This window comes from Lissotriton vulgaris, chromosome 6 (genome assembly GCF_964263255.1).
Source record: "Lissotriton vulgaris chromosome 6, aLisVul1.2, whole genome shotgun sequence".
Classification (NCBI taxonomy): Eukaryota; Metazoa; Chordata; class Amphibia; order Caudata; family Salamandridae; genus Lissotriton; species Lissotriton vulgaris.
Window position 1 is genome coordinate 790,697,559 of NC_141694.1, and position 22,607 is coordinate 790,720,165.

The window sequence follows — 22,607 nt, forward strand, 5'->3', positions numbered from 1 at the left end:
TGTTGTCATTATCCCATTCTATGGACAAATGGATAGTTTAAAGCAGTGAAATATTTCTATCTTAAACCCATACAAAAAATATCTTTATTAAGTTCAACACTACTAATTCTCTATTCATTTTAAAATATATCAGAATACGCTGTTTAGTGAAATGAGGGAAATCATATGGTGTGAAAAAGCAAAATAAATACATCATATGGTGTGAGGAAGCAAAAGAAATACATGTGTCGGAGAACCGCACATTTTAACAAGATGAGCTATTGTATAGTTAGAGGATTAGGTCAGTAGTTTCTGAAAGGCATTTTAGTTTTACTGTCAATTAGAAATCGCAAATATTTTTAGGGCCTAGCCATAGGAGCACATTATCTATGAGAGCCCACTACTTACTTAACCTGCAAGTTTATTTTTTTCACGTTCAAAAAACATCTTCTCCCATGGTTAAAGCTATTTTACATATTAAGCACATTTGAAAAAACATTTTCTATGTTTTCCGTTTTCTTTTCTACATATATGATAAAATTAAATGTTTTTTCTAAAGTCGGGCATATTTTCTGCATTGTTAACCAAGGTACATTTTATGACTAATTTAGACTTTCACAAAAGTGTTCCATTGACAGAGCTAATGGGGCTCCGTTGACAAAATACTTAAGCTCTGCCTGGTTCTAAATGTGGCAGGCCTACTGAGGGTTTGGGGGACACAGTACTCTGTCGTATTTGTAATGCAGTAGCTGCTTGCCAAACTTTAAAAAAGATCCTAAGGCTTAGTACGAGTGGGCAGATAACTTCTGATATTTGTGGTACCTGAAGTTACTATAGACATTAAAATTATTCTTTTTTGCAGTTTTTTTCAGACATGGGACAAATTGGGTGCAAAAAACTGCCTCCCATGGATAATTTACGGCAGATCTAACCAGACAATATTTATTTGGGAGGAATAAATTATTGAAAAATGTGCATTTTAGAACACATTTCACATATTTATGCACTTTGAGTTAATAAGCTATAACTACTTACACCTTGTGTCAGTTTTAATTGCGGAATAATTATCGCACATAAAACTGGTCCTCTCATTATGGGGGCCTCGGTATTCTTGCTCCTGGTGAGTGCTCTGTTGCTCCAGTGCTTCACAAATGTCTATACTTATATACATGCCTACCCAGTACATTCTACACCACATCTTGATGCAGGATCACAGGGATCGTCTTAACTGAGTGCCACTCTTCATTGTTCATCACCAGGCATGACCAAACCCCCATCCTGAAGATACAAACATACATTATTTTCAGGTGCTCTGCCATCCATTTTGCTCTATATTGGATCAATAAAGGTAGATTTTCAAAACTTTCATGCCAGAGTCAACACAGTCAGCAATACGTGGTAATCCTTCTTTTTTTTTACAATAGATTAAACAAATATTTTTTCATATTTGTTTTATTGCAGTGCAAGCCAGACTTTCACCTGATAGGACTTGTTAACCCCTTCGATGCTGATGACGGAACGGTTCCGTCATCAGCATCAGTCGAGCTGTGCTGATGACAGAATCGTTCCGTCATGACCACGCCCCTTTTCATTAGTGCTGAGCACCGGGGGTAAATCTGCGCCGCACGGATCTGGTTAAATTATGACAGCCAATGAAATTCTGATACTGATTTGTTTTCAGTGTGCATGATAAAAGTGAGGCAATGCTAAATCAAGCTCACCTTTCAGTTAGACAAACCATGGGGCAGATTTACAAGAAACCAACGCGTCTGTATAGGTGCGTCAGTTTCCCTGGGCCTGAGTAAAAAACCCTTGCGCCAACAGAGATGCGCCGTATTTACAATATGGGGCACTATGGCGCAAGGATTGACAGATGCATCAGAATTTCTGACTCATCTATTGGTGGAGTTGTGTCACAAGCACGACGCAACTTCAGTAATGCGTGTTGTGGCCTATTTCCAATACACTGCATCACTCAAGCAGGCGTAAGGGTTTGAAACAGTGGCTTCCTAAAAGTCACGCATTGAAATAGATTTCACTGCATCATTTTTACGAGGCTTTCCTGCGTGGGAACGCCTACCCTGCATAGATTACACCTGACGCAGGTATAATGTCACGCAGGGCTTTACAATGTGACGCATCTCCATAGATGCGTCACGTATTAAATTTGCAGCATTTTTTACGCCGCTGTTGCGTCACAAAAGTGATGCTACAGCAGTGTAAAAGTGATGCAAGGGGCTTATAAATCTGCCTCAAAGTCTCTACTTCAAATAACAGAGTCGACTCTAAGTAAAACTCAGTGATACACCATTTTAAGTTGAGTAGTGGTGCTGGACTTGGGCACATGACTAGGAATGGTCATGATCAATAAAACGGGGTCCGGGAGAGGTAACCCAGCTCTTCGAGACTCTACACCCAAGTTCTGGACACAATTTAGGCTATCTGATGTTGGTTTTATTGTCATATCATATTAAAAGATTTTTTTCTCAAACATGCATTGTGGTTACATATTGGAGTTTGAGTTTATTTGTGTCTCCTCGAATCGATAGTTTGTGCTGAGATGCTTGGATTTTTGATGCTCAAAGACTTCTAGTTTCCTTGAATTTCTTTTAATGTCACTGGTCGCTTCCTGGATTCGATGAATTCCACAATTCCATAGAGAGTGATGCCAAGCGCCAGGACAGATAGCACTATGTAAAGCGTCACGTAAATGCACAGGAAGGAGCTGTACGCAAAGGAAATGACGAAGCCCAGTGACTCCCAGAGACGATAGTTGGCAAAGGCAGCCTCTTTGTGCTCAGCAAATAAAACTCCATAAAGAGCTGTGAAAAAAAAGAAGAATTGTTGACATGTTGGGCGGATTGCTGCAGAAAATGTATCTTCCCTGGTAATTGATAAATTATACATCTGCTCCCAGGCTTACACTCATCTGTATGATTGCAAGGAGGCGCTTTCTAGTCCATAGCAGCACAAACAGCAGCACAGATCAACTCCGGTGTGAAGCCAGTGCAGTGCTAAAATTGCCTTGAACATCTCAATTATAGTTTCTACCCAAAGCCAGATATATTTAAATCGTAAAACCTAACATTTACATAAAATTCTATCGCCAAATGAAACCAGGCACATACAAGAGAAGTTTAAATTTAAAAATAAACTCCCACACAAAGAAAAAAATAGATATACGCTGCATTAATAATTATTAAAAGTGATGTATAGAATTTGTTAGAATTCATGTAATTATTTTGTAATGTTACATTATGTTTTAAATTAACAATAGGTTAATAAATATTTTATAAATAAATATGTACTATTTTTATATAACGCTGTTACTTCACACATTGTATTAAGGAAGGAAAGGGTAACGTGGCTTGTCTGAACTCCATAATTCAGGAGTTAGGGCACTAAAATAGGTGTGAGGCCGGGCATGATGACGTAGGAAATAAACTTACAACAGTGCACCTCGCCATATTGCACACCGGGGAGAACAGATATAACTAAAATACTGAAACCAAAGTATATCCGAAAGAGATGAAAAACGCATGGAAAAACAGCATTTCATGCTAGTCAACAGTTAAATATGTCGACGCTTAGACAGAAAAAGGGTTAAGGCCAAAGGGCAAGGCGCTGTCCTTCTTTCAGCCTCCAGGCCCAGAGCGTTGCCCACGGTGCCGGTGTCATGATTGCTCGGACTCAAAGTCTGTTCACCAAACACAGTGACCATCACACCATGATCAATAAAAAGCAGTGTTGGTTTGGGTACCTAGCGCCATATTATCAAGAAAGGGCGAAACATTATCGCCGCTTTTATCGGCGGGAAACTGCTGCTAAAGTGGTGATAATGGGCTTGATAATATGCCCTTGTGAATTCCCATAGAAGCCCAGGTTATGGTGTTAACCTGGGCTTCTATGGGAATTCACAAGGGCATACTATCAAGCCCATTATCGCCGTTTTAGTGGCAGGAAACTGCAGATAAAAGCGGCTATAATGTATCGCCCTTTCTTGATAATATGGCCCCATACTTAGTTACTGGTGGAACTGCCTTTATAGGGCCTGATGCTGCACACACACTACAGCACATGACTTGTCCATTGTTTCCATTTTGCTTTTCTTGATCCCTTTAAGAGATAGCCCTAACCACAGTGTGTCGTGAGGGTTGCCTGCTTGTAATCTTCTTTGGGGCATGCTAGGAACACCATCTCTGTACGTAACTTACAATGACCTGCTCCAATGCCACCACAGGGTAGAGGTACTGGGAAAAATGACAATTATTTCTTGAATATGATACATTCAATAGGTTTGCACATCTCTAATGAGTAAATATGGACACCTTGAAAGACTTAACAAGCATGACTTTACGTTAGTACAGACACCTCGGGTCCACCCAAAAAAAGATACAACAAATTGAGCATGAAACACATTACCCAAAGTGTGGAAACAGAGATGGTAGAGTGGTCTGAATGAGTGCACGCTAAAAAATGATTAGGCAACACATAGAGTGATCTGTCCGAAATATAAAAGTGAAAAAATACATAAACGGGGCCAGGCAAGTCCTGATTAAAGCTGGAGAACCTTAGTGAGTAGCTTAACAGCTGAAACATGTTGACTCAAGGATCATTGAGAATCTCTATCCATCTTCGCCCATATGCCTTTTAATCTCTCTAAGGTGGCTGAATATAAATATAAATAAAGCAACATGGTTAGACACCTTAGGACATTTTAGCTGTTCCCGGTCCCAAACCTAAATATCTAACTGAGTGCACCCACCAGCAGTAGGGTAGAGCCCACCTGGTGTCACTCACACCCCCACCAGGTGAGGACTCAGTGATGAAGCATGCCATATAGAAATGTATGGGTGAGAGCCCCTTTTTATATACAGAAATACCCTCCTAACAGTGAGCGTTTAACCATATTTTAGGCGGATACTTCCCTTATGATATGCATTGCTTAGGAATGGGGAATTGAGGGAACCCCTGTGTCCAATTTCCCCCTCGCTCCCTTATGTGAGTACTACCACATATATGTTCAGAATTCTTTGTTGGCTATGCGATCCCTACCCTGTGGTGTTTTATTATCTGACATGCAGACTCACCCTAGAAGTTTTTTTAAATGGTAAGCCCTGTCTTTTCTTTACCTGTTTACTAAAAAGTACAATAGCTGGAGTTAAGGAGCATGGGAGATATAGTAGAAATAGTAAAAGACATCTGGCTTCTCCAAATAGTTGAAAACGCTGCAAAGAACATTCACTTAAATGATGAAAACTGCCCTCAAACATATTCATTTCTGTATTCTGAAACTTCAATAGGAAATTAATATACAGTCACTCGACTAGCCTTGTCCTACTTCATCCTAAAGCCTGGTCATAAGACGAGATAATCGATTATCAAGGAGAGAGAGAGGATTGGGTAGCCAATCCGTATCCCCAAGGAGATTATAATCAAAATTGGACTGGTCTATCAAGATTTAGTACAGGACTCAAAACTGTATGTATCGGGGAACAGAATGTGTTTCTTCATGAAGCCCTCACCCACCAACCTAGTTGGTGGCATGCTTCATCATCGGGCCCACCCAGTAACACCGAATGTGTCCTGGGTGTGCTTCAAAACCTGTATTGCAGCGGAGCTGGTATGTTACTGAGAGTGCAGTGGTGGTGGAGTGATTTGTGAACAGGTTAAAAACTATCCAGTGGTCACACTGCCCGTGGGGGCTATCTTTAATATCTGGGCCTCTGGTAGCGTTAAAAACAAGGCAGTGAATGTAGGTGGAGTGGTAATTATGAACTCCTGCATCCAGTGGTAGGTCTACATGTTACAGCTAGGCCTTTTCTTAAACTGGCTTTCCTCAGGACCAAAAATCTGTGAAGGTGGATACTACACGTATAGTGAGTATGTGGTTTGAAATGTGTTGCTTGTGCTAAGGTGCCATACGTGTGGGAGGGGGGATTCCCTCTCCAAGCATAACTGGACATACAACATAATGACAGACAAAATATACAGGGAAGAGTCTTAGCATGGTTGCAGTAGAAACAGCAAAATAGTATCGTTTCCGGTGATGATGTGCATATAAAGCGGGTAATATGCAGTTAATTGTGTAGCCGTATTGGTGGTACTGATAGGGGATTTTACCGACATATGCGCTGACACGTGTGGTGAGCTATATAGTAAAGCACACACATAATTACAAGGTGGATACTGTGTAGTATGTTCTTACGCCAGCGTTTTTTAGGGAATGCCCCTATAGGGAAGTCCGGCAGAGGTATAGACCCTGTAAGAAAAAAAGTGGTGGCCCGTAGGCTTTGTAAAATCTGTGGGGAGAAAGTCTTACCCGGTAGTAGCGCTGGTTGGTCTGGCGTTTGCTACTCAAGGTAATGGAGGTCATGACCCTTTCAAAACCTGTTCGGATGCAGCGGCTCTCCGTAGGAAATGAGCCTCTGTGTAAGCCATCTTTAAATACCCCAATCGTTAAGTTCAGGTGCCCCGCATTGTGGCCAGAGGCGTCTGTTTGGAAAAGTTAGACATGGAAAACAGACGGCCATGTGTGGAGCTGAATGCGGGTGATGACGCTGGTGTCACGTGGAGCTAACGTGTGCCTGTTGTCACGACAACCAGTGAACACAGTTGCAAGCGCTGTTTACGTGAGCTGCAGAGAAAAGAGAAATAAAATAGAAGGAGGGCGGAATAGCCCGAGGGTTTGGTGCGCGCCTCCAATGATTAGTGTGTATTAAAAGAAGGTGCTCAGTAAATGGAGAGGCACTGCTTGAATTAAGGATATGAGATAAAAATTAAAGATGAGGGTTAAAGTTTAAGGTTAAGCGCAAACCCTAGGTGGGACAAACAGATTGATTGGAAACGCAAAAATGTATTTAAGATCCATGGTCAGTGGTTAAGGAGTTCACTCGGAAACTACACCTAGAGTGGGGCGTATTAGAGCCAAGAACCCTGTATGGAACCCACAGAGTATATTTAGAACCCAAAGTCAGTTAAAGGTTGTATTTACACGGAGATTACACCTAAATGGGGGTATGTAAGGTGTTCATAGGGCCGTGCTAGGTTCTAAGGCTGTGCCAGGGGATAGAATCGTTCAGTCCTTCATGGTCAGTGGACAAGCGGTAGATCCACGCCGTTCTTTTGCCAGCAGTATCTTTTCATTGTTCAGTGGATCGTGATTGAATTGTTCGAACTCTGGCTAGATCATGTCATTGGGAGTATGACCACTCTGTATGTAATGGCCAGTGAGACGGCTGATGTTCCTTTTGCACCTGATGGTGCTGCGGTGCTCTACTATGCGAGTCCTCACCTTCCGTGTCATCATGCCCACATAGCGGAGGCCGCAGGGGCAGGTGATTAAATAGACAACGTTACTTGAGTTACAATTGGTGTGTTTTGCCTGCTTTCAGGTCTTGCCAGGTTCCAGATTGAGTGTTTTGGTTTGGTTAGTGAGGTGGCATAAACTACAATCATTACATGGGTAGTGTCCAATGACTTTGGGGAGACCCCATGTGGTGAGGATGGTGTTGTTTGCTGTGGTCTGTTTTTCAGGTTGTGTCGACACTAGTTGGTCTTTTAGGTTACTGGCACAATTGTAGGCAAAAAGCGGTTTATCCCAGTCTCTTGCCCCTGAGTTGATGATGCACCAGTGTTTCAGGATAATGCTGGCAACTTTATGTGAGGCCACATTGTATGTGGTGACACATGTCATTGGTATGTCTGGTTGACAACAACGCCTCTGGCTTCAATGCGGGACACCTGAACTTACCGTATTTAAAGACGGCTTACACAGAGGCTCATTTCCTACGGAGACCATTATCCAGAATGGGGTAACCCAAGAAGTCAAAGACCTGAGTATTAGATACTTTTAAAATACAATGGTCTTCAACCATTACTTTCCTTCAACTGAGTTAATCAATGTATGATCAATATTACCACATAGTTGCGGGATATGTCTCTCAGATCAACCCTACACATTCAATGTATGGAATTTATAAAAAGACAAAAAAACAAACAACATGCAACAGCAGCAATTTACAAAATCAGGGGCAATTTTAATTCATTGCATTTACCACTATCTTTACATCAAAAACTTTCAGGTTGCCCAAAGACGGCGTGCAAGAAATAAAGAATTGTCAAGTGCTCAGTAGGAGGAAATAGATAAAGGCATAGAGATATTCACAATATTATATACACAATAGATCGGTTGCACAGTTCACCGTCTGACAATAGCCTGGCCTATGATATAAATTTCATACACATTTTTCATTAAATGGAGACATAGCTTCCAAAAACTTGTTGCACCAGAAAATGTGCTTCACAATCCAGGTGTTGAGAAAAAGGGGGGAGCGTTGACGTTTCGACTCGTCTTAGGGCCTATGGGTGAGTTAGACCGTGGCCATGCGAGTCTTCATCAGGACTAATACATCGGGCAACCCAAAGAGTAGTGTTGGCCCCTATAGTGGGGATGGACCAAGTGAGATATCTTCACCCTTTGTCCCAAGGTTAGTGTTAATTCCTTGTCCACGGAACGTAGATAGAGTAATTTATTCTCACGGTTTCGCAGGCTTGTATCTCTGCATATTCAATTGTCCATGGTATTTACAGGAAGTCCCAAACTTCAATTATCTTGTGTCCAACAATCGTAGGTAGCTCAGACCCTTGGTTCCTGGGCATATATGGGGATAAGACCGCGGAATCAATCTTCCTGGCTCAAAAAGATTGGCGATCTTTTTGAGCCAGGAAGATTGTGAAACACATTTTTTGGTGCAACAAGTTTTTGGAAGCTATGTCTCCATTTAATGAAAAATGTGTATGAAATTTATATCATAGGCCAGGCTATTGTCAGACGGTGAACTGTGCAACCGATCTATTGTGTATATAATATTGTGAATATCTCTATGCCTTTATCTATTTCCTCCTACTGAGCACTTGACAATTCTTTATTTCTTGCACGCCCCCTTTGGGCAACCTGAAAGTTTTTGATATAAAGATAGTGGTAAATGCAATGAATTAAAATTGCCCCATATTTTGTAAATTGCTGCTGTTGCATTTTGTTTGTTTTTTTGTCTTTGTATAAATTCAATACATTGAATGTGTAGGGTTGATCTGAGAGACGTATCCCGCAACTATGTGGTAATATTGATCATACATTGATTAATTCAGTTGAAGGAAAGTAATGGTTGAAGACCATTGTATTTCAAAAGCATTTCCTACGGAGAGCTGCTGCAGCCGAACAGGTTTTGAAAGGGTTGTGACCGCCATTACTGTGAGTAACAAATGCCAGACAAACCAGCACTACTACCGGGTTAGAATTTCTCTCCACAGGTTATGCAAAGCCCACGGGCCACTACTTTTTTCTTACAGGGTCCATACCTCTGCTGGACTTCTCTGTAGGGGCATTCGCTACAAAACGCTAGCGTAAGAACATACTACACAGTAGCCACCTGTTAATTATGTGTGTGTGCTTTAATGTATAGCTCACCACACGTGTCAGTGCATATGTAGGTAAGATCACCTATCCGTACCACCAATACGGCTACACAATTAACCGCATATTACCGGCTTTATATGCACATCATCACCAGAAACAATACTATTTCGCTGTTTCTACTGCAACCATGCTAAGACTCTTCCCTGTATGTTTTGTCTGTTATTTATGTTGTATGTACAGTTATGCTTGGAGAGGGAATCCCCCCTCCCACACTTATGGCCCCTTAGCGCGTGCAACACATTTCAAACCACACACTCACTATTAGTGTAGTATCCACCTTCACAGTTTTTTGGTCCTGATGAAAGCCAGTTTAAGAAAAGGCCTGGCTAAAACATGTAGACCTACCACTGGATGCAGGAGTTCATAATTACCACTCCACCTACATCCACTGCCTTGTTTTTAACGCTACCAGAGGCCCAGATATTAAAGATAGCCCCCGCGGGCACTGGGATCACTGGATAGTTTTTAATCTGTTCACGTATCACTCCACCACCACTGCACTCTCAGTAACATACCAGCTCCGCTGCAATACAGGCGTTGAAGCACAACCGGGACACATTCAGTGTCACTGGGTGGGCCCAATGATAAAGCATGCCACCAACTAGGTTGGTGGGTGAGGGCTTCATGAAGGAGCACATTCTGTTCCTCAGTACATTTAGTTTTGAGTCCTGTACTAAATCTTGATAGACCAGTCCAATTTTGATTACACATAAGACAAGATACACATCTTTCCTTGATCTGCCACACATTATGGGATTAGGTAATCTGATATATTTTAATACAATTTTTGTATTTCTGTAGGTGGGCAAAAGAAAACTTACCATTCAGCAAGGTCTGACAAATGGAATCAGACATGCTCCACAGAGCAGGAAAGATGAAGAACACCACAAACTGATCAGGGTGAGGTTTCCAGAGTAATAAGGCAATGATGCAGGAAGCGCTGGTAGCTGCAGCTGTAAGGATAGGACACTGTCTCAGCAACACCATATTTGTGCTAGGTTATTAGCATTATAGATAGTGAAACTTTCTTTAGATATATAAATTTAGAAGGAAAGGCCATTGTTACAACTCAGAGGGATACTAGAATCGCTTCCCGGTCAGGGAGAGAGACGGAGAGAGGGAGCGGGAGAAAGTAGGGATAGAAAGAGAGAGGGTGATTGTGGTTCTGTGTGTATGTGAGAGGGGGAGAAAGAGAGGGAGAAGGAAGAGAGAGAGAGAGACACAGAGAGAGAGGGTGAGAGTTATGTGTGGGTGTTGTCGGTTTATATATGTGTGTGTGTGTCTAAGAATCATATGGAAAATAAACTATTGATGGACGGAATGCTGGACAATGCAAGCATTCACCCCCAGTCACAAAGATCTGGGTTACATCCATCATTCTTTTCTCACCAACCCCACCCCAGTTTAGACCCAGCCATATTCAAATCAGTCTTGACCCTGTTTCTTGTGGGTACATTCCAGCCTGAACTGCCAAGCCAGGTCATAACTGGACCGGAAACAAGCATCTAGGGACCAGTTTCAGTGTATCACCCTTCATCAGCCAGACTAGCTTGAATCCAGTGGTGTAGTTTGCATGGGTTCCACGTCTGGGCATACCCTTCCCACTAAGGGTGACATATGGAAAAGAAACAATTGATGGACTGAATGCTGGACAATGCAAGCATTCTCCCCCAGTCACAAGGATCTGGGTTCAATCCATCATTCTTTTGCTCACCACACAACCCCAGTGTAGACCCAGCTATATGCAAATCAGTCTTGAGCCTGTTCCTTGTGGGAACATTCCAGCCCGAACTGCCAAGCCAGGTCGTCCCTAGACCGGAAACAATCATCCTGGGACCGCTTTGAGGTCTTGGCTTGGCAGTTCAGTCTAGACTGTTCCCATGAGGCACAGGGTTAAGACTAATTTGCATATGGCTGGGTCTAAACTGGGGTGGCATGGTGAGCAAAAGAACAATGGATTTAAGCCAGATCTCTTGACTAGGGGTGAATGCATAATTTATTCAGCATTCCATCCATCATTTGTTTGGGTAGCACTTTTCACCATAAGTGGGAAGGGTGTGCCCATACGTGGGTCACTTGCTCGCTGTGCCACTGGATTCAAGGAAGCCTGGCTGATGAAGGGAAATACCCAGAAACCGGTCCCAGGATGCTCGTTTCCGGTCCAGTGAGGACCTGGCTTGGTAGTTGGGTCTGGACTGTTCCCATGAGGCACAGGGTCAAGACTGATTTGCATATGGCTGGGTCTAAACTGGGGTGGCATGGTGAGCAGATGAACGATGGATTTAACCCAAATATTTGACTAGGGGTGAATGTATGATTTATTCAGCATTGCGTCCATCATTTGTTTGCGTATCACTTTTCACCCTAAGTGGGATGGGTATGCCCAGATATGGGCCCCTTGCTCACTGTGTTACTGGATTCAAGCTAGCCTGGCTGATGAAGGGTAATACCCAGAAACCGGTCCCAGGATGCTTGTTTCTGATTCAGTAAGGAGCTGGCTTGGCAGTTCGGTCTGGACTGTTCCCATGAGGCACAGGGTCAAGACTGATTTGAATATGGCTGGGTCAAAACTGGGGTGGCATGGTGAGCAAAAGAACAATGGATTTAACCCAGATCTCTTGACTGGGGGTGAATGTATGATTTATTCAGCATTCTGTTGCGTAGCACTTGTGTAAGAATCAGCCACATTTAGCAAATGCTAATTTGGAAATACAAGTGCAGGCATCTGTTTTTTAGAATTTGTGCAACTGTTAATATATAGGGATTATCAGTGTTAGCAAAGTGCAGATGGATGTCTGGTAGATATAGTTGCCAGAACCATAGGCTGTTAGCAACGTATTAGCATTAACCCATCTACATGCACATCTGAGTGATTGTTGCACTCAGCAAATTACATTCCACCCTTGTGCATAAACACTTAAGTCATATAAACCTACCTCCTCAGAAAAAGACCATGAAAACTAAATCTTGCTGAAATGTTGTTTACCATTTCAGTACACAAGTAAGATATCAGTTGCAATTAATAAAACACAGAAAAAACTGTCATGCACACCCACACCTACCACATTTGTGTATGCAATGGATACTACCAAAATGATGTTCATGCACATGATGCTACATTAGATGAATAGTTAAATACAGCTGACAAGTTCTCACAAAGCCCATACATTGAATGAAGGGACCAAATGGAACAAAGAAATTACCATCAGAAATAAAATCTGAATGACTAGAATGATGAGGAACATATGGAGGATGTTTCAATCAGTACTTACCTCATCAAAGCTCGAGGAACACCTAGAGATAAAAAAGTGAATCATGTTTGCAATAGTATGCCACTGGCTCTCTTCAGGGAATTATTACTGAAAATGTTATCATAGGCTTATAACCATCCGTGACTCTATCTGGCAGTCTTTAAACAAACTGAATCTCACATAGCATTTTTCAAAACTTTTTCGAAACATACCACAAAAAGTACATGATGCATGGGTGTATGTGAAGGTCACACCAATATGCGTGCCCACACACACCTTTGTAGAGGATGTAACACAGGTTTAAATAAATTACATATGTGTTTATTCACTGAATGCGTGACTGACTTCCTACCACAACACAATCACAATTGAAGAGAGGACACATAACTAATTACACAGCCAAAAATGTTGCATCAGAGCCACTGACATTAGCTATTCTCAAGTATCCATCAACCTCAAATAGAACACGGAGTGCTTGTATAGCGGAATACACAAAATCCCTACCCTTCTACATGGCAAGCTGAAAGCAGCAGACCTTGTGCAGGAATCTTTTATCGAGCAATGTGGATATTCCCAGATGACCATGTGCACCATGAATCAGAAGTACTATTGCACAGAAAAGGGGAATGGGATGTCACAAAAAGGCAACAGTGCCATCATAGTTCAGCAGGAAACCTTATTTTTATTACAATAATAATCATATTAATGATGTTGCATTCATATTTTCAATAGCCAAGGAAATACACCGCTGAGAGGTATGCCATATTTATTACATAGAGGTAAAGTAAAAACAGGAAAATTAACATTATTTGTTTACCTAAATCATTGATTTCCAAAGGTACTGCTTAATGTAGTGTGAAAATTCGATGTGCTTCATTTTTATAAGGAGCCATTTGAGGGAGGTGCAAAATGCGTACCAGAAAGTTAGGAGGGCTCAATTTTCACAAATCTCTATCATGTTGTTTGACCGCTGCCCTTGGTATTGTAACAAGTTATGGTTTTATATCACTGTTTTTGGTTATAAGGGTTTTGTTGATAATCAGGTGGTATGACATTCACATAGTCATGGAGGAGATGAAGGAGTGACTTGTTATGCATCCCATGCATCAGGCTCCTCATAGCCTACTTACAATACCACCTTGCTGCATTTGTCTGTCCTTGCTCCCTATGTTTGAATTTAGTCACTATTTTGGAAGCTTAAGTCCACCAACAGGACAAGGCTGGGAGCCATGACTGTACAGTGCACATTGAGGTTGGATACCTTATTTCCATTGATGTGCTGAAACTTTGAACTTCATTGCAGAAAGCTCAGAATCGGATGATCAGAATATCTTGCTAGCTGAGGTTGCATCTTGGTCAAATACCATTTTGACCGTGTCGCAATCCTCCCTCGGTTAATACGTTTTTAGGTTCAAAATTCTCAGGTGCCTGAAAATCTTCCTTGCGGTCAAGTCTAGAGCAGTGAAGATGTGGGAGATAGGATCAACGACTGTCTTCAGGACTCGCTCAGCTAAAGTCCAGCATCGACTAATTCTTTTGTAAAGATACAATTCTTGTACTTTTTATCCCTGAGACAATAGATGGCTAAGTGGTCTGATCTTGGAGACGCTCTTCCAAAGATTGGAAAAAAAGGAAAGCTGCTTTAAAGGTCTCACTATCAGCCCAGAAAGACAGCAGCCTTCTTTTACTTACTATTAGAAAAGCAATATTGTCAGGGAGAGAAGGCAGGGCTGAGTGATTCCAGAGGTAACCATTAGCAAGGAGACTAGGCAAGGTTATACCAGGCTACTCTAATTATAACTGAGGCCACTAAACAACACAGGGTAGGAGACAGACAAGAACAAAGTATGACCTGAGGAAGGGGTCACACTGTAAACGGATATGTGTTGCAACAGACAGTGGATCAAATTTGGAATGAAACAGAAAACCAAAGCCTAAATAATACATAGAACACAGAATACACAAGATAACAATCAGACCAGATGAAAAACAAGACCATGAATTATGTACAAGGATTCTGAAATCAGGAATAGGAATACAGGAATCAAGGGCAGGCTGCACCCAAAAGGCGCTGGAACAAGTAATACCCCGCTGGTACAGGGAAATGGAACTTGGATTCAAAACAAGGAACTCGAGGATGTACCCAACAGGCACTAGCACAAGTTATGGCCTGCTGGTACAAGGAAACTGGACCTAGGATTTAAAGCAAGGAACTCGAGGATGTACCCAACTGGAATTGGAGCAAGTACTGCCCTGTTGGTACAGGTAATTGGACCTAGGATATAGAGCAAGGAACTTGAGGACGTACCCAACAGGCACTGAAACAAGTTATGCCCTGCTGATACATGTAATAAACACAGGAATTCAAAATAAGGACAAAACAGAAATTCAGAACAAGATAATAAAGGAAACCTCTGCCAACTCAGCAAATACGTGGTCAGAAGCCAAACAGGGAAAACACAGAAATCAAGCAAGGAACGAAGGTGACTCTCAGAGACAATGGAAACACATACGCACAATGAAACACAAGCACAATGCTGCTCGGAGCAGTCACGGGAAAGCAGGACACTGCAAAAAGCAGTAGCAGTAATCAGGAACTCCTCTCAAGGTTTTCAAGGATTCAGCAGTGCAGGCAACTGGAGAAGATAGCAGGAGCTCCCAGCAACAGCAGTTAAAGCACAAGTTCTGAATGTAGAAACCAGGTTTAAATCCCCCCTCCTGGCTCCCAGCCACACCGGGTAATTGGAATTCAGAAGAGATGTGAGCAGGTTTCAACATGGCGTAGGAGAGAGTTGTCAAAGTCCCTCCTCTAGCTTTCTTCCTGAAGGAGTGCACAGTGATTCCAGATGGCAACCAGTAGGCAGAACGAAAATACAGATTGGAACAAGGATTGGATCTGGCTTCGTAATATGACTAGAATTCATGCAAGGGAGCATATGGGCATGCTGCTAGAGGTTATACATAGTTTCAAGTATAATATGATTCACCAAAAATCTCCTCTCCAGCTCTCATGGTAAGGTAAGGCTTGCAAGTACCATAATGCATTAGTGGTTGAAAAGTAAACCCTGTAATGGAACTGGAGTGGATCTGATTTCAAAGAGGGTTTGAATACTGAACTTCAGCACAGGTTGGAAACTAGTATTCATGATGGCAGCAGGCTAACAGAAGGCCGTCAAGTAGCGTCACCGCATGGCAGAATCGCAGGATCCTGAGAAGTGTCCTGATTCGCTGATGGTTGGAGTCACTGAACCTATCCCACCAAAGGCATCACACTTTCAACAGTTCAGACTTGAGACAGAAGAATTCCAAAAGTCCCTATTCTAGGGGGCTTCAAAATGGCAGCAGGCCACTTTCAATGCTGGCATTATGCCAGCACACCTATTGGCTTCACCTTTAAAAAGAGTCCTTCGCTGTTCTTAACAATGGTACATCTAGTCAGGCTGGATTGGGCTCAAGATATCCCCTGGGGTCACAGAAGCCAGCTTGGCTTTGGCAAGGCACACACCAAGGCAAGCACAGGTAGCTGTGTTTTGATACATATGCTATTATATGCTATCCTGTGCTGTGCTTGTACACTCCCTATGCACATACGTGTTTAACCAGCCATCTCAGGCCATCCAAAACACATATGCACACTTAGGTTTCTCTCCACATACTCCCTGACCTGTGCAGAGCGTCTTTCCGGCCCACTCAGTACGATCCCCGCGCTACTCTGCAGCACGGGTATTGGATGGGAGTCTGTCCCAGGGGCTGCTGGAACCTGGAACTGCACAACAGGAGAAACGGGATGTGGGAGGCGGCAGGTGGCTTCAGGTAAGTTCTTTTTAAAAATTATTACTAATACTCTCCGCGCGCTCCCTCGCACTACGCCCACCCACTTCACCACCCTTTGTTAGTGGTGTCCGCCGCTGGTAATATAATTATAGAAATCCTGTCTGGTCCAGTTTGGGAGCTGCCAGGGCCCAGAAATGCATAACTTAATAAAAACATATTTAAATAATTTGTATTCAAAATGTAAGTAAAATAATGGAAATATGAATTTTAGAAGTTAAAGCCGGCATTTAAAAATGAGAAGGCTACCTCAGCGTCTGCTGTAAGTAAAACATGTTAATCCTCTTACTGTAAAGACACTGTAAGTGAATAGTTACAGTTCTTTACTTCTGCTCATTGTGCATCTAGGCAATGTGACTTCAAGACACAGTTGAGAAGTGATTTACTTAAAGCAGGAAGGAGTCTTTACACATGGCAAATGGTTCTTTCTGGCATGCTCCTGCTGCATCATGTGGATTACAGCAGTTGAGGGAATCAGAAGCAGCCATGACACCATGTTCTGAGAGTTGCTCATGAGTGCAGTCTAAGGGCATGATTTATAGTTCGACAGGCTGGTCAGTCTGTCACTAATGTGACGGGTATCCTGTTCGCTGTATTACAAGTGTATTACATTCAATGGCACTTGTAATATGGCGGACAGGATATCTGTCACATTTGTGAAGGAGTAAGTAACCTGTCCACCGAACTCTGAATCAGGCCTATATATATGCTATATATATCTGATAGAAGAGCCCTATCCTTTTCTGCGGAGCCTCATCTGTGCAAACAGTGCTCATTGCGTTTTTGAATCAGTGGCATCTGGCTTTGCTATTTTTTAACTTGATTCTAACTCCAGGTTCATCCTGCTAATTTACATCGACTTCTAAAAACCTTTCCTTCAGAAGATATGGTTTTTAACCTGTCCAAACCAAAGTGATTGCTGGCTGCTAGAAAAGAGTGGACAGAGCTTCAGTACTTTCAGGCTAGGCACTCATTTAGCTATTAGCTAAAGTGAGGCATGGACTCCCATTCACCAAAATGCCAGGCGTTGCGGAAGTGACATCACATGCTATGCGACTTCCGCCTGATGCCATAGAAAGTAACATCACACAAACTTTGACCTGGTGGCATCACAAGATGTGGCATTACTTGCCTTTTGACCCACCTCGGTGATGTCATAGGAATTACATATCAAGGCATTTGACTCGATGACGTCACAAGTGACAACACGTGACCTTTGGACCCATGAAATCCAAGGAAGCTACATTGCATGACCTTTCACAAGGTGCTATCACAGGAAGTGATGCATCTAACATTTGGTTACTTACATCACAAACAGAGCTAGAAAATCTGCAGATTCAAACGAAGTACCCAATAAACATCACAATAGAAAGACTGGGAAACAAACATAACTTTCTAACATGTACATGCAGCTTGCTTGCAGCTCTTAGATGACAGTTCATAGCTCACTGTGCTAGATTACAAATGTAACTTAGGAATTTGTTTTTTTTAACTAAAGTAACATTTAATTACCATACATTAATCAAACCGCTGGTGGCTGCTAGCCACCGGCCAGGCCTTGCAGTCTACCCCGTCTGTATCTAATCCCATGCGGCACAGGGCCTGCTTATAGAAGTTAAAGCCATTCATCTTATTAGCTCACTTTTCTTTCACAGAAGTTGGAGTTGGGTTTACTGTGCTCACATTGATTCCACAGAAGTTGGAGCCTGGTGTTTACTGTGCTCACATTTATCCCATATAATACTGGTGCTTACTAAACTTAACTTTATTTCACAGACGTTCGAGCCTGGGGGTTGCTGAGCTCCCATTTATTTCACAGAAGTTCCAGCATAGCATTTACTGTGCTTCTATTTAGTCCACAGAAGTAAGAGGCTGGTGCTTACTACGCTCACATTTATTTCATGAAGGTGGAGCCTGGCATTGACAGTGCTCACATTTATGTCACAGAGATAGAAGCCTGGGGCCTCATTTATGAGGCCTTGCGTCAGTTTTGCGCTGCTGATGCGTCACTTTTTGTGATGCATCGGCGGCGTAAAACATGCGCCTTGTTGGGCCATATTTAAAAAGTGACGCATCTAGGTAGATGAGTCACTTTTTAAACCCCTGTGCCACATTATACCTGCGTCAGGTATAATGTATGCAGAGGGGGCGTTCCCCCGCAAAAAGCCTCGTAATAGTGACGCAGTGAAATCTATGAGATTTTACTGCGTCACTTTTAGGACGCTGTTGCGTCAAAATCTTGCGCCTGCCTCACAGCAGGCGTAAGACTGACGCAAGCCCTTTCACATGGGGCTTTCCCCATGTGAAAGGATGCATTGCTGGAGTTGCGTCACTTTTGTGACACACTCCAGCAATGCGTCACTTTTGCGCTTACAGATACGTCAGAAATACTGACGTATCTGTAACTCCTTGCGACATGATGCGTCATACATTAAATATGACGCATCATTGGTGTCGCAAGGAGTGCGCAGTGAAAAGTGACGCATCGCTGTTTTCACGCAGCGATGCGTCACTTTTCATAAATAAGGCCCCTGGCGTTTATTGTGCTCACATTTATGGTACAGAAGTTGGAGTCTTGAAATTTGTAGCCTGGCGCTTGTTGTGCTCATATTTATTCCAGAGGAAGTGGAGCCTGGTGCTTACTAGGTTCAGATTTATTCCCCGGGAGGTGGAACATGGCACTTACTGTGCTCGCATTTATGTCAAAAGGTTGGAGCCTGGTGCTTATTGCGCTCACATTTATGCCACAGAATTCACAGCCAGGCGCTTACTGTGCTCAGATTTATTCCACAGAGGGTGGAGACTAGCTCACTGTAGTTTTGAAACTTTTATTTTATTTTAGAATGTACTTTGTCCGATCTGAGGACAGTTTTTATGATCAATTCATCAAATTGCACCGCAGTTTACAAGCACACGCCACACACCATTAGAACAGGTGAAGTGCAGCCCCATCCCTCCATGCCAGTCAAGATTGGGCTGAGGGCGAGGGGTGGCTGTTTTTTTTACGCTGCTGGTGCCTTTCGTTTCCACAGCCTGGACATTCTTTTCACCTGGGTTTCGTGCTTTGCCCTTGGTGATAACAGTATACCCTTTTATTCAAAGACCCCCTTACTTCGAGCAGATTGTCGGCCCAGAGGGGAAGAGAAGGTTGCAGACCAGTCTTCCCCCATGGTGCTTCATGCCGGTTGCAGGACAGGGTGGGGTCAGCTTAGTTAGGAGGGATGTGGCAGGTTTGGTTTTGGATATATAGGCGTCTGGAAGGGTGTATCCGGCGGCGGCCTCTTCCTGACACTATGCACCACCAGTTGTGAAGTTCGTTTTTGAAGTTAGGTGTGGTGTCTTGCCGGCTGCCTAGTTCCTTTCAGGCCACTTTCTGCTGTGCGGAGCTGGCGGTAGCACCCGACAACTATGCTGTCAGTGCGGCACTCAAGATGCTGGGAGAGGTAGGTAGAGTCAACGGGCCCGATTCACAGAATGAACTTAAGACTAAATCCTAAACTTACTACTATTTGGTATTCACAGAATGCACTTACTACTTTCGGGATTCACAAAGTGAACTTACTACTTTCGGGATTCACAGAATGAACTTACTGCTTTCGGTATTCACAGAATAGATTTAAGACTACTAACTTTATGTCCGCACTCGGGCCGGAAATTCCGGCCCGGAGGTGGAGTTTCCGGCTTGGGGGTGGAGCTTCCGGGCCGGAGCTTGCGGCTTGGAGGCGGAGCTTCCGGCTCGGAGGTGGGTATTTAGCCATGGCTGAAATCTCCACCTCTGGGCCGGAAGCTCCACCTCCAAGCCGCAAGCTCCGCCTCTGGCCCAGAAGCCCCGCCTCCGGGCCGTAAGCTCCACCCCAAGCCGGAAACTCCGCCTCTGGGCCGGAATTTCCGGCCCGAGTGCGGACGTAAAGTTAGCAGTCTTAAATCTATTCTGTGAATACCGAAAGTAGTACGTTCATTCTGTGAATCCCGAAAGTAGTAAGTTCACTCTGTGAATCCCGAAAGTAGTAAGTGCATTCTGTGAATACCAAATAGTAGTACGTTTAGGATTTAGTCTTAAGTTCATTCTGTGAATCGGGCCCAACCTTCTTAGGCCTGGAGCTCTGTACCCGGTTTGGGTGGGTATGAGATGCCTGGCTCTGTCTGTGCCGGCGTTGTGGCGGTAGCGGGTTGTCATTATGTGCCACTACCAGCCAGGGAAGCAGGGCGGCCCGCAGGAGAGGTGTAAAGCGTGCTGTGGTTGGCACATGGTGGGGAGGCAGGAGGAGAAGAGTCCTAGCCCGCCAATCCTCGGCTGAGGAGAAACAAGATATGCAGGAGGGTGGGGCCCGAGGAATTGGAGGACGCAGTGGCGCACCCTCCTCATGAAATACATTGGACCTCCGTGGGTTGGCTGGGCCTCTGATCTTACTGTCTGAGAAAGAGGCTGGGCTCCGGGGCCCAGTTATTAAAAAAGTTAAAGTGACTGGCGTTAGGCTCCAGGTGAAAGGGCCTCGGGGGACCCTTACAGCAGGAGGTAGCCGTGATGGGCCCTGGGTGGTCCGGGCCCTTGGGCCGTTGTGATTCCAGGCCAAGTAAGTGGCAGGGTGTGGATATTTAGCATTGCATACATGAGCTGCGCCTGCTAATTCAAGAGACTGAAGAGCGCGGGCCAGTATGTGTGAGGCCAGGGAGAGGGCTTAAGCTCCTGCCCCTGCGGGTGGAGGACCCTTATGACGAGGCTCACAGGGTGGCAGACCCCAGACCAGGTTGGCTGTGGGTATGAGTGCCTGAGGACCAGGAGGGGAAAGTAGGAAGGTCAGGAGCCAGTGCGGCTAGTGGGCCTGGTGGTGCATGGGACCCCCCAAGTTTGTGCAGCTTGGTGGGGAAGGATGAGCAAGACTAGCATCTGAGGCCAGGAGACAGCTGGAGATGCCAGCTGGGTAGAAAATGGGCCATGGACATTGGCCCAAAGCAGCATGGGGTCCATGGCAGCCTGCCCTCTGACAAGAGCTCGCGCACCAGGAGTCCAGCAGGAGCCTCGTGGGTTGCAGCGTGATGTGCCGGTGCAGTTGCAGAAAAGAGTGATGCAGGAGTCTGAGTATGTGGCTGCTTTAGATGATGATGCATTGATACTGGATTATAATGATGACCGTGATGTATGGGAAGAGGGTGGGTGGTGTGATGACGCGGAGGTGCCTGCAGGAAGGCCTGAGCGGAAGGAGCCCACAACTGGCGAAGTTGGTGTCTACAGATGTCAAGTGCGGGCAAGGGGACTACCAAGACCAAAAGAGGCACGAAGCAGTGGCGGACGTCGCAGGGAGAAGATGGTGGATGGAGCTTTGTCGACAGGTAAGGGTGAATGGTGGGCAGCGTGGGTTATTGAGGACCCTGGAGGTGGGGGTAAATCTTGCAGGTTGGTGGGTTTTGGGGAATGTGGTTGTGGATAACTCACGGGTGGCGCTGCTAGGCACTGCGGCGGTTATTGGGGCACCTGAACGAGTATCTGCAAGAAAGAAGGTGTTGGGTATCGGAGTCCAAACAGATGGTATGGTTTGACTCAGTGAGACAGAAGGGAAGGAGGAGACTGAGGAGGATATGCGTAGAAAGAGGCTACCTTACATGCGGTTGGCGATGCCCTTAGGGTCCCATCTGTCAGAGAAAAGTAAGAAAATAATTTTGAAGCACAAATATGTTTATGTATTCAAACTCCTGCATAGGGAAATTCAGGCAAAGGAAGTGTTTTTGATTTATGCTAATATATACTGTCAGTGCCCCTTGGATAGGGCGTTTGTGCTTCTTAAGTACATGGACATTATTCACAAGGCACATATGCATTTTGGGGGGTTTGCCTGGCTCAGCTCCATCAAGGAGTGTATGGCTAGGGTCAGCCTTAACCAGGATAAACCATGGGGGGAAGTGGATTCGGAGCTATGGATGCAGTGGATGTCGTCCACTCTGTCCTCAGGGAGTGGGTTATGCACAGAAGCCAACAGGACCCAGCACTGCGGCATGTTGGACCTTCAAGTAGGGGTTCTATTCTCAGCACACCTTTAAGTTTAAGCACAAATGTTCCAAGTCTGGGTAGC

At 44.0% G+C, this 22,607-nt stretch overlaps 1 protein-coding gene across 2 annotated transcripts in view; it reads right to left on the minus strand.

The window, feature by feature from the left end:
* Positions 1-2,336: 2,336 nt before the first annotated feature.
* The window catches only part of LOC147708011 (N-acetylglucosamine transporter UNC93A-like), a 515,404-nt gene continuing 495,133 nt past the window's right edge, over positions 2,337-22,607 (minus strand). For both annotated transcript variants that reach the window (XM_086925281.1, XM_086925280.1), the window contains 2 exons: positions 10,279-10,410; positions 2,337-2,801 (listed from right to left, as the gene is read on the minus strand). In XM_086925281.1, the coding sequence (XP_086781407.1) occupies positions 2,569-2,801; positions 10,279-10,410 (365 nt within the window). In that variant the 3' untranslated portion in view covers positions 2,337-2,568. The remainder of the gene's footprint in view (positions 2,802-10,278; positions 10,411-22,607) is intronic.